Genomic DNA, 13,558 nt, shown 5'->3' on the forward strand with positions numbered 1-13,558 from the left:
GAACCCAGTGTCTCACATGTGCTAGGCAAGCACTTTACCACTGAACCACAACCCAAGTCCTATTTGGCTCTTTTGTGTATATGTAAACATATCTGTGTGTATTATTCATATTATTTTCTTTGTTATGCAGTGAGGAAGATCTAACTTATCATTTTTAGTTTGTAATTCAGGTAGATTACTTTATCCATGGATATTCTGATTTTTCATTTTTTAAAAATTAAAAATAACATTGTAAAAGAGTATTGTGTATTATCTTTGGTACTTTGTTCAACTATTTTTATAGAATAAATCCCTAGAATTAGGCAAGAGGAAGTAAGCAGATTTATCATTTTAATACCAGTAACTTTCTAGAAAGATTAGTATTGAGTCTTGTGTACATGTGTGCAAATTAATAATGTGATTTTTTATTTTTAGACATGTGTTTGAGTGGGGGACCTTCAAGTAATGTGTGATAGTATATTCCCCTTTGGTGGTCATTAAAATTAATGTACAGGAAGGCCATGGAATTTTAGGCATTGTTTCTACATACTTTTGGCATGGAAAATATAACCCATATTTTAGTTCATTGGGAAACTATAACCCAATACCATTGGCTGGTGGCTTTAAGAGTAGAAATTTATTTCTTACAGTTCCAAAGACTATGAAGTCCCAAAGATCAGGGTGCCAGCAGATTTGGTGTCTAATGAGGCCTCACTTCTTGGTTTGCAGATAGCTGTCATAAGTCCTCAAATGGTGGAGATAGCAAGCTATAGTTCCGTTTTTCTTTTCTTTTTCTTGTTACTGGGATTTGAACCTAGGGATGCTTTACCACTGAGCTATATCCCCAGCCCTTTTTATTTATTTATTTTTTTGAGACAGGGTCTTGCTAAATTGTGAAGGGTAGCCTCAAACTTGGGATCCTCCTGTCTCAGCCCCTCAAGCCTCTGGGATCACAGGGGCTGTGTCACCAGCCTGGCTCTAGTTTTTCTCTTTTCTTATTAGAACACTACCCATCATAAGGCTCTACCCTCAAGACCTTATGTAAACCTAATTACTTCCCAAAGAACCCTAGCTTCTAATATTGTCACATTGGAGATTAGGGCTTTAACATTTGAATCTGTGTAGGACAAGATATACAGTCTAAGGCAAGGACTATATATATATTTAATAGGAACTAGAATTAGAGATGAGGTTAGTAATTAAGGGATATGCTATCAGGAAAATATATATTTCCATGTTTATATTTTATATATATATATATATATATATATATATATATATATATATGAAATGAATGATTAATGATGTTGATTATAGAACTACACTTTTCTTAGTTATTTATAATAAGAACACTTTTTCATCATTTTTAAGTCTAATGTAGTAAACACATGGTTACTATCATAAAGAAGCTGGGGTGTCGCTCAGTGGTGGAGAACTTGCCTAGCATGCTTGAAGCTCAGGTTTCAATCCCCAGCACTGAAAAAGAAAAAAAGAAAACCTTCATACTACTGGGTCAGTGCTTTTGGGGGTAGGTGAAGTGATTTAATTTCCTCCTGTTAGCACAGTACATAACACCTAGGAACTGATTAATATTTATGTGTTGATTGATTTCTGATCTGAATCCACAGCCTGAATGCTGTTTGTGTTGTGTCAAAGAGCCTTTATAGCATTAAACACAGATATTATCACTTGTAGACAGAGTCTTTGATTCTCCCCAGTCACTTAGCAAGTTCCAGATAGTTTTCCCTCTGATTTAGGAATATGCATTTTGTACTAGTATCCACCCTTGAAGTTTAGCACAATGGTTTCAGGAAACATGACTCTGGTTTGTGAATTTAGGAGTACCTAAACTGGAAAAGTCCATAGGTCTGATATAGTTAGGTTACTGCTAGAAGATCAGACTCTCAAAGTTGAAGACACAAGGTAAATTACTTAAATTTAGAGATGGGTATTATAGATAGCCAAAGAATCTTTGTGTGGAAGTAAAGAAAACATGATTACACTTTATTCTTGTACTTTATTTTGTGAACAATTGAAAAATTTGAAAACTGGGTTTTGTTATAAAAACGATAAGGAAAATAATAAATGACAAAAGAAAAGTAAAACCAAATGACGTTCAAATTCACTGATCACTAACCAAAGTTATTTCTCTGTGCAGGTATAATTTGGTTTCCTGAGATTCTGTCTTAGCAAGAAAGAAGTGGGAAATACTCTTCAAAAAAGAAGTAAAATCACAATAAAGTCACAATTTATTATTATATGGTTGTCAGCTTATTTACCAATATGGACACTTTTCCCAACATTTTTCCAACTGGTGGAGACACTGGACTAAATTCTGAATCTGAGTTCCAAAAAATGTTAATTGATGAAAGGTTACGATGTGACCATCATAAAACTAATTATCAGACTCTCAAAGTTGAACACACAAGGTAAATTACTTAAAATTAGAGGTGGGTATCATGAGATTGTTAAAAAAGTTATTGGCTAAATGTTTGCTCTGGAACTGTAGTATAATTTTATTATTTTGCAGTGTATTCATTCAACACTTTCAATGTAGTAAAATTTTACTTTAAAATTACTTTGTTCAAAGCAATGATATCAAGTGGGTTGGGTTTATAAAATCTTATTTTCAAAATAGCAAGACATAGAATTACCCAGGTGGCTAAATATCTTTTTCCCTCTGATTATAAAAAGTTGCGTTCGGATACTACAGTGTTAATAAAGTAATGCAGTTAGAGAACAAAGGACATACTTAAAATTGAATTTTTTTAATGTTTTTTTAAATCAGATTGCAGGGTGAGTACATAAAATCACAAAATGAACTCAAGCGCTTGTTAAATGAAAAGGAAACAAACCAGGAAAAATTCCAGCTACTGCTTGAAGAGCTAAAAGGGGAATTAGTAGAGAAAACTAAAGATTTAGAAGAAATAAAACTGCAGGTAAGAAAATATATTTGAGTTTGTATAAAACTAGTCAGATAGGGGAAGTAAGTAGTTTTGATAAATGTGTTAAATTGCATCTTTTTCATTTTTATTTTTGGCAGTACTGGGAGGTCAAACCTAGGGACTTGTACATGCTAGGGAAGTATTTTCTACCAATGAGCTCTGCATCTCCAGCTCTTTCTCTTTATCTTTAGTGATTTTTTTCTCTGCTATATTTCCAACTGCTATAATTTAATCTTCTTTTATGTGTTCTAGAATATTAGCTATCATGAAAGGGAAACCATGAAACAAACTTATGTAAATTAGTACTATATTACCTACTCTGAAATATTTCAACATTCAGAATAATTAGGGAAAAGGCCAGTTTGAGTTGATTAAAATTCAGAATTAAAGAATTTCTTTCAAAAGATGTTACTAGTTTTTGTGTGTTTATTACAACTGAAACTAAAGTAAAAATGATTGATGGTTATTTTTTATCATTTTGTTACTGGGGATTGAAACCCCCAGAGGTGCTTACCCGTTGAGCCACATCCCCAGCCCTTTTTATTTATTTTTTATTTTGAGACAGAGTCTTTCTAAATTGCTGAGAGCCTCGCTAAGGTGCTGAAGTTGGTTTTGAGCTTGTAGCCCTCCTGCCTCAGCCTCCTGAGGTTGCTGGGATTATAGATGTGCACTACTGAGCCTTATTTGATAGTTATTTTTAAGGAGTTTCTTAAAAGAGATTGTAAAAGCAATATGTATGCACAATTTATGTGCACATTGTAATGGGTTTTTGAAGTAAAAGACAATTGATACAAAAATACTAAACTACTGTTTCTTGGGTATTTTTTACACTGGTCATTTTTCATGTGCCTCCAAACTAAAAAAAGGCTTAGTAGTCAAGCTTACCAGTCAAGCTTAGTAGCTTTTTTGTTTTTTAATATTTATTTTTTTAAGTGTAGATGGATACAACACAATGTTTTTTTTTTTTTAATGTGGTTCTGAGAATCGAACCCGGGGCCCGCCCGTGCCAGGGGAGCACTCTACCTCTGAGCCACAATCCCAGCCCAAGCTTAGTAGTTTTAAATTAATCAAATATGAATGAATGATATTTTCCTGTATCTCTTTACTTTCTGAATAGCATCAACAAACAATGGTATGAATAATAAGATTATTAATACCAAAGTCATAAGTTCATAGAGTAAGAAGGTAATTTTTTAAGTTATCTAGTCTGGCATGTCATCCAGCATAGATTTCCTTGACAGCAGCCTTAGCAGTTTATCATTCAGAATCTTCAAGTCTTCTGCTGTTGGGAATACCACTAAGGTTTGGTTTGGGGAAGGAGAATGCTTGGGCTGGAATCTACATCATGATCAGCTTCATTTCTAGATATATTTGGAACATTTAAACAAAGTAAAAACCTCAGAGATGTGAGTGAAAGGGGGCAATGTAAATATAAGCCAGTAGAATCAGTGAATTAATTTGTTTTATGAATATTCAGAGGCTCAATTTAGCTATTTGCTTTAAGGGATGCTTGCAATTTGTGCAAATTATAAGTGAAGAAAACTTCAACAGTAAGATCATTAAGAAATATTTCAGTGAAAATTTATGAAAGGTGATTATCTTAAAAATAATCATGTATTATCTAATTGCAAAAAATGCCTTGTCCAAGATTTAATGTTGTCACTGACTTTTATAGAAAATAAATTGAAAAGAAATTTATTTAAAGAGCATTTCTGCATAGTGAATGGGAATAATCATACCAAGCTCATAGGATAATTGTAAAGATCCAATAAGAGATTGCATAGAAGGTTGCCACTACTGTGCTTTGATGTAGTTAGTGATCAATATGTGTTAGCTATTATTGTTACAGGCTGAATATTTCTTTTCTGCAATGCGTGGAACCAAAAGTATTTCAGATTTTGAAGTTTTAAAATTTTTTCAGTTATTTGCATTGACTTCACTGGATGAGCATTCCTAGTCTGTAAATCTGAAATCCCAAATCCGGAATTCTTTGAACATCTTGGAGCATTTCAGATTTTACATTTTTGAATTAGGAATACTTAACTAGTATGTTGTTATTGTGTGCTAAAGGCAAAATCTTTTTCTAACACGAGAAATCATTGATATGTATTTGTTTAAAACTAAAAAAAGTTACCATAAATGTATATGTTGTTTTTGTGCCAGGCCATCAAAAATGTATAACCCATGTTTTCCTATTTTGTTTTGGTTACTAAGATGCTCATATCAAAATTTATTACTTAGTTTCACTACTTAATATATTAAGAATTTTTGGCACAGTATTTGCCCTCTTAAATGAAAAAATACTTTGAAAACATTTTTTGTTACTATTTGGCCACTTTATGTTACTATTACTGCAGGTGTTAGAGTATTAAAGGTTTGTTTATGTAGGTAATGATACCTAGGTTATAAGACAAGTAGTTGCAGTGCTTCTTTGAAAGTCTTAAATATGGGAGAGTTTCTCCTAAAATAGAATGGAGAAAATCCTATAATGTCTTTGGTTTGTGTATGTTTGGGTCTGGGCAAAGAAGAGATTTTTATTATGTGCTTAATTTTAATGATTCTAGGAATGTATAAAAAAATCTTAGAGATTCTTTATTAGAGACCTCAAGGATCAGAAGCTATTAGGTGATCTAGGCCAGTGCTGCACATCACTGTAAAATTTAAAGCACTGTTTCCAAGAGGTATCTATGACATAATTAAACATGTTTAAGGAGCTATATGGGTATTGCATAGCTGCATCGCTGCACAGGGTAGCGAGCACAGGTCAGCTAACTTTCTGCTTACTTTGCCCTGTGCCTTCTACAAATTGTCAGCAAAGTTTGCAGGAGATCATTTGCCTCCACAGGACAAACCCCTTCTTACTGTTTGTTTTATATTTGTTCCATGTATTCTTTGTTTCCCTTTTCATGTTTTATTTAATCTTTTTTTGTTGCTTATGACTCTACTCTCTTTGCTGGCTTATTGGCATCAGCTGTTTATGTTGCTTTAAATATTGCATTAGCCTTAACATATACCATCTTTTACTTTAGGATTTATAAAATATAATTTATCTCTGCCAATCCCAACCATAAACCCCATACTAGATTATTATTTTTGTTTAAAATGCCATTATCTTTAAAACAGTTTTAAATAATAATAAAAATCATATATTTACCCATGTAGTTGTGGATTTCAGTGCTTTTCATTTCTTCATATATCCATATTTCCATCTAGTACTTTAAAAAAATTTTTTCCTGTGTTTTAAGGACTTTAACATTTCTTACAGCAGTGTGGCTCTGCTGGTGAGAATATTTTTCAGCTTTTTATTTTTATGTTTTTACATCAGAAAAGGGTTTTTTTTTTTTTTGTGTGTGTGTGTGTGTGTGTGTTTGCATGCATGCGCACGCTGAGAATTGAACTCAGGGACATATAACCACTGAACCACATTCCCAGCCCTTTTTTGTATAATATTTAGAGACAGGATCTCACTGAGTTGCTTAGCACCTTGTTGCTGAGGCTGGCTTTGAACTCACGATCCTCCTGCTTCAGCCTCTCAAGCTGGGATTACAGGTGTGCACCACTGCACCTGGCTGAAAAAGTTTGTTTTATAAATTTTCACTGAATATTATATTCTAAGTTAACAGATTTTTCCCTCCAGTATCTTAAAGATGTTACTCTATTGTCCTCTCATTATGTTGTTTCACTGTTCTTTAGTTTGGTTTGTACCTAAGCTTTGGCTTCCTTCTTCCTTTGGTGCATCATTCTTTCTATCCAAAATATCTTTTTTCTTTGTCTTTACCTGTTGGGTAAAGCTTCCATTGCCTACTTTATTTGTATGTATGAGGTATTTTTCATTTCAGAATTTGATTACTTAGGGAAAAAAAATGAGCTTCAGGTGGGTCTTTGTGATCTTTAGAAAGTTATTTAGATTTTAGGGTGCCTCATTGAAGCTACATAGTGGGATTGTTGTGGGGCTTAAATAAATTAATGCAGGTAAGATGCTTAGAGTAGTGTGGTATGTACATTATAGTACATTGCACAATGCTTTTGGTTTAGTGGACTTTAATAGTAAAATGTAATATTTTAAGTAAAATGTATGGAATATTGATAATTAAATAAAGTAAATTGAGCATTTTCATTTTCATAGAAATTTACATAACTCCAGGCTAGATTTTTTTTTTTTTTGGTGGTTCTGGGGATTGACCCCATGGCCTCATGCATGTTAGGCAAGTGCTCTCACACTGAGCTACGACATCCCCAGTCCTAGATTAATTTTATAACCAGTATTTGGGCATTCATGAAGTAATAATTGAGTGATTTCTATGTAGTAGGCATTGGTGGGAAGTGTCTGCAAATACAGTAAGGAATAGACAAACTGTGTTTGCTTATATGAACTTTATATAAATATTTAATCATTCATCGAAATATGAGTTTTATAAGAGTATGAGAGAGGAGAGCCTAAATTAGTTTTGCTGGTCAGAAAAAAAATTAGCTGTTTCTGACTGAAAGTAGGTCTGAAGAATTCTCTTGGTATAATAAAGTTTTATACCTTTATTAAGTTTATATATGTTAATTATTAATAGGTATTATAATTCAATTATTATAATAATTTATTAAATTATGCCATAAGCCTTTGTATCCAAACCAAGCCTTAGTTGCCAACATGGTTGTTCTTAATAATTACAGTATTAATCAGTGATTGTCTTTACCTCATATTAATGAAATTTTTGACATCTGGGAGAACCTTAAATTGAGATTCTAAAAGTATTTTTTTCAAATAATGGTTTTATTTATGCAGTGATTGTGGTAAAATAGCTGCATTTTGAAAATATCTATGAATTGAATTCCATTGCCATAATTAGAAGGAGAGACTTGAAATTTGGAGAATTCTTTCAGTATTTGTAATTTCATATTTATAATTCTCTCTCTACATATTAGGTTTTAACACCACAAAAATTGGAATTGTTAAGAGCCCAAATACAACAAGAATTAGAAACTCCAATGAGAGAACGTTTACGGAATCTGGATGAAGTAAGTAATTATGTAGATGAACTATTCATTTATCTTCATGTGATTATGAAAGTTGATGAAAAGCATCCTTCCTTTACTCAAAATCTCTTCAGTGGCTCCCCTTTAAAGAGTCTATATTGTGGCCTCTAAGGCTTCACAGGATTGCAGTGCATTATTTCTCTGGCCTCGTTTCCTCCATACTAATTGGCCTTTTGATGTTTCTTTGGAACTCTAAAAGTGGTGAAGTTCAAGAGCCATTGCTGTAGCATTATTTCTGCTTTGAATATTCATCCTCCAGATTTATCTTGGCTAACTTCTTCATCTCTTGCAAGTCTCTGTTTAAAATGTTACTTTTGTCACTGAGGCCTACTTGACTTCCCCCTCATCTTTCCCCATTTAATATTGCAATCTGCTTTCCCCATCACTACTTAAATCTTTGGATCCCCCTTACCTTGCTGTATTTTTAATCTTTTCTCAAGTACCTTCTACCTTCTAACATGCTTACTGATTTATTTATTGTGCTTATTTTCTGTTAGCACCTTTAGAATGGAAGTTGCACAAGAGGAAGAACTTCTGTATTTATTTTGTTCATTATTTCAAGTTCCTAGAATAGTTCGTGACATACAGTATATAGGTGCTCAATTAGTTTTTTTCCCCAATGAAGGAATGCATTTCATGCACTTCAGAAAGGAAAATATTTGTTAATTGTCCTTCAGGTTGAGACCGGTCTCCTTTTATAAAGTATTGGTATGATATGATTAAATGTTTAATAAAAGGAAGAGGAAAAGACTACAGATATTAAGTAGATTTGGTACTGTGCTAGACATTTTGTACTATACCTTTTTAAACAAATATATATAGGCCTTATATGTACAAATGATCATTGTCCCCTTTCAAGTGGACCCCTTTGGGAGATTATAGTCTAGTGATATACCATTACATGGAATGGTCGTGGAATCCTCTTTTATAATGGTTTATTGGCTTGATACTATGATCTTTTGAATATATTGCTAGTGGCAGTATTCTGGTTTGAGAATAGATTTAATTTTTGGAAATAAAATTACTCAAACTTAAGGTAGTTGATAAAGTAAAAAGAGGTTTTTAAAATCAAAACAAATTATCTCTAATATCATGAAACCCATTTTCTTGGCTTGTCAACTGGCTTAGGAACCTTTCAACTAAAGATGTACAGTGATAAAAACAAAAACAAAAAATTTACAGCAAGGCTGATTGATATTTCGAGAGATATTTTCCCTCATTACCTAGTTTCTTAATACTTCTTGAAATAATGTCTCTTGCATCTTTCTGCTATTTTGCCTGTTTCTTGTTAAGTTTTTATTTTTTTGTTTCTTTTTTAATTTATAAATGACAGCGGAATGCATTACAATTCTTATTACACATCTAGAGCACAATTTTTCATACCTCTGGTTGTATTCACAGTATATTCACACCAATTCATGCTTTCATACATGTACTTTGGATAATAATGACCATCACATTCCACCATCATTTCTAATCCCATTCCCCTTCCCTTCTCCTCCAACCCCTCTGCCCTATCTAGAGTTCCAGCTGTTATAGGTGGTTAGGAAGCAGGATTGGAGCCCCCTGGGGAATTGTATGTGTTTCTGGTGAGTGAGAGACAGTCCTACAAATATCCTTCAGGGTGGTGCAGTGAGTAGAGCTATCATTCTAATATTTGTTTGCACCTTAAGGTACTCTACTAAATATTCTGTTCTTTTATCTACTTTGAGTTCATCTTGCCTAAATTTTAGAGGAGTATCTTATACTTTAAAAAATCTAGCTATATTTTGAAAGGTGTGTTGCATTCTTAAACATTATTTATTAAGCCCAGAGGTCACACCTTTTTCATGCTGTACATTTTTTATTATAATGAGGATCAGTGAAGAAACAGCATTAATTAAATGATAATTGTTTTCATTGGTACCTTCTCAGTAATTCTGTCTGTAGGATGCTTAGGAGGACTTTTCTAAGTTTCATTTGTATTCCTATTAATTTCGTTTTTTCACTTTCAGAATGGCTACCGATATACTATGTAGTTTTATTTCTAAAAGTGATTTTTTGGACTGAGTACAAATTTCACTTTTAAATTTGTTATAAATTGCAATCTTATTTTAGGAAGTGGAGAAGTATAGAGCTGAATATAATAAGCTTCGCTATGAACATACATTTCTCAAGTCAGAATTTGAACACCAGAAAGAAGAATTTGCACGCATTTCAGAAGAGGAAAAAATAAAATATGAATCAGAGGTAAGTAATTGATTATACTAGTTTATTCAAAATTTCTCTAGTCAATAAAATTTTATGATTACGTATTTTTGTATATCTCGAATTAGAGTTGATTGCATGATTATGTTTTAATAATTAATGATGAAGTATTTGTAATGGTTTTCATTTACTCTCTAACAACACTTTTCTTGTGAATGTTCTGTTTTGGCTGTTTGATTTTTAAAATTTCTTTGCTCTTTAATTTTTCTCTGCCAATTGAGATAAACACTTTGGGGATTTCCATACTATATAGTCTCTTGTCTCCCATAGCCATGGACATAAATTTCTAGTTTATGTGATAAATATAGATTATGTGATTCCTTGTTTAGCAGTGTCCCCTCTACTTCTTGAACCAAACTACTGCCTGGGGAGCTCTAGCTGTCAGTCATACCACCTTGTTTCCATTGATATAAACAAAGAGATTTTACCTTCATGTATGCCCACCACCTGCAGAAAGTATACTTTCTTCTTTCTGACATCTGCAGCTGCAAAATTTTCTCTCTGCTGCCTACAGCATGCACTCCTATTCCATCTCCATTTCTTTTGCCAGCTTTTCTACTCATTTTCAGGTTTGTCTCCTAGTTTTACTAAAAATGGGGATTCTGTTTTTCATTCCTCATGTTACTTTCAGATGGTTTTTCAAGAGGGAAGGAGAGAAATACCAATTTTCTTCTGCACATTCATAAAAAGAACTTGTTGGGCTGGGGTTGTGGCTTAGTGGTAGAGCACTTGCCTAGCAAGTGTGAGGCACTGGGTTTGATTCTCAGCACCACATTAAAAAAATAAATAAATAAAAGCAAATAACTTGTTGTCTGTAGGTAGGTTATACATTTCTTTGTAGAAACATTTGTATTTTATATTTTTATATTAATTTTATTTGGAATTAAAAGTTAAAATATTATTCCTTCTTTTACCAATTATTATTTATAATGTTCTAGGCATCTAATAAAAACTAACTTAAATAAATAAATATATATATATGTGTATACATATGTGTGTGTGTGTGTGTGTGTGTGTGTATAATGTTGTAGATAGACACAATACCTCTATTTTGTTTACTTATTTTTATGTGGTACTGAGGATCCAAGCCAGTGCCTCATATGTACTAGGCAATAATAAAAACTAAAACTGTGCCTTTGTAATTAGGCTGACTTATTCTTTTTTTTTGTTATTGTTCTTTTTAGTTATACATGAAAATAGAATGTATTTTGACATATCTTACATACTTCCCATTCTTGTGGCTGTATATGACATGGAGTTACACTGCTGGTGTATTCATATATGAACATAGGAAAGTTATGTCCAATTCATTCTACTGTCTTTCCCATTCTTGTTTCTTTTCCCATCCTTCCCCTCCATTCCCCCCTGTTCAGTCCAGTCTAGTGAACCACCCTGCCCCAGCCTATTTTGGGTCAGCATCTGCATATCATAGGGTCCTTTGGGTTTTTGGGGATTGACTTATTTAATTTAGCAGATAGTCTCAAGTTCCAGCCATTTACCAGCAAATACCATAATTTCATTTTTCTTTATGATTGAATAATATTCCATTATGTACATGAATCACATTTTCTTTATCCATTCATCTGTTGAAGGGCACCTAAGTTGGTTCCATAGCTTAGCTATTGTGAATTGAGCTACTATGAACACTGATGTGGCTGCATCACTATAGTATGCTGATTTTAAATCCTTTGGATATATGCTGAGGAGTTGGATAACTGGATCAAATGGTGGTTCCATTCCAAGTTTTCGGAGAAATCTCCATACTTATTTGCAGAGTGGTTGCACCAATTTGCAGTCCCACCAGCAATGCATGAGTGTACCTTTCCCCCTATATTCTCACCAACATTTATTGTTACTTGTATTCTTGATAACTGCCATTCTGACTAGAATGAGATGAAATCTCAGTGTAATTTTAATTAGCATTTCTCTAATTTCTAGGGATGTTGAACAGTTTTTCATATATTTGTTGACCATTCTTATTTCTTCCCTGAAGTGTCTAGTACCCTTACCCATGTATTGATTGGGTTACTTGTTTTTTGGTGTTTTTAGTTCTTTATATATGCTAGAGATTAGTGCTCTGACGTGTAGGTGGCAAATATTTTTTCCATTCTATAGGGTCTCTCTTCATGTTCTTGATTGTTTGTTGTGAAGAAGCTTTTTTAGTTTGATAAAATCTCATTTCTTTATTTATTTAGTTTTTAAATTTATTTTTTAGTTGTAGGTGGACACAATACCTTTTTATTTTTTATTTATGTGGTGCTGAGGATCGAACCCAGAGCCTCACGCATGCAAGACAGTGCTCTGTGGCTGAGCCCCAGCCCCAGCTCCTTATTTTATTTTAATACATATGGATTTCCAGTTTTCCCAGCACCATTTGTTGAAGAGGCTATCTTTTCTCCAATGTATGTTTATGGTGCCTTTGTCTAGTATTAGATAACTTTATTTATGTGGGTTTGTCTCTGTGTCTTCTATTCTGTCTTCATACCTGTTTTGATGCCAATACGGTGCCCTCTTTGTTACTGCAGCTCTATAATATAATTTAAGGTCTGGTATTGTGATGCCTCCTGCTTCACTTTTCTCGGTGAGGATTGTTTTGGCTATTCTGGGCCTCTTATTTTTCTAAATGAATTTTATGCCTGCTTTTTCTATTTTTATAAGAATAGGCTGACTTATTCTTACCAGTGAGCAAACTGTTACATGATTATTCTATATTAGAAGCTATCTGAACTGTGAATCATTTGAGTCCATCAGCATGATAGTACCAGAATACTATAAATATTTATATTTTTTGTGTTAAAAAATTCTTTACAACTTTATGTGCTTTATTATGCATTTATTATATTGCTTCTATCATAAGAGTCAGTGAGATGGAGTAGAGCTGTCTTTTTTTCATCCATTTAAAATATATTTTTTAAAAATATATGTGTATATTTTAGTGGGAGATAGACAAAATACCTCTATTTTATTTACTTATTTTTATGTGGTGCTGAAGATCCAAGCCAGTGCCTCACATGTACTAGGTGAGCACTATACCGCTGAGTCACAACCCTAGTCCCTTTTCATCCATTTTATCTTATGATTTACTTATTTATTTATTCATTCATTTATTCTAATTAGGTATATATGATAGCAGAATGCATTTTGACTCATTGTACACAATTGCAGCACAACTTTTCATTTCTCTGGTTGTATACAATGTAAACATTGCACCATATGTGCAGTCCTACATGTACTTATTCTACCATCGTTCCTTCCCTATTCCCCCTCCCTTTGTCCAATCAAAGTTCCTCCATTTTCCAATGAGCTCCCTCTTTGCCCCCATTATGGATCAGCATCGACTTATCAGAGAGAATATTTGG

The 13,558-nt window shown here is 33.1% G+C and overlaps 1 protein-coding gene across 7 annotated transcripts in view; it reads left to right on the forward strand.

Moving 5' to 3' along the window:
* Positions 1 to 13,558, forward strand: part of Cep83 (centrosomal protein 83) — a 121,661-nt gene that overhangs the window by 45,066 nt on the left and 63,037 nt on the right. For 6 of the 7 annotated variants that reach the window (XM_046419312.2, XM_046419311.2, XM_058571301.1 and 3 more), the window contains 4 exons: positions 2,138 to 2,408; positions 2,768 to 2,918; positions 7,842 to 7,934; positions 10,050 to 10,181. In XM_046419312.2, the coding sequence (XP_046275268.1) occupies positions 2,239 to 2,408; positions 2,768 to 2,918; positions 7,842 to 7,934; positions 10,050 to 10,181 (546 nt within the window). In that variant the 5' untranslated portion in view covers positions 2,138 to 2,238. Of the gene's footprint in view, positions 1 to 2,137; positions 2,430 to 2,767; positions 2,919 to 7,841; positions 7,935 to 10,049; positions 10,182 to 13,558 lie in introns of those variants that run through there. The other variant, XM_058571302.1, reaches the window with a different exon arrangement.

Source organism: Marmota monax, unplaced genomic scaffold, assembly GCF_021218885.2.
Source record: "Marmota monax isolate L192 unplaced genomic scaffold, Marmota_monax_Labrador192_F-V1.1 WCK01_AAM20220418_F8-fsc00036, whole genome shotgun sequence".
Classification (NCBI taxonomy): domain Eukaryota; kingdom Metazoa; phylum Chordata; class Mammalia; order Rodentia; family Sciuridae; genus Marmota; species Marmota monax.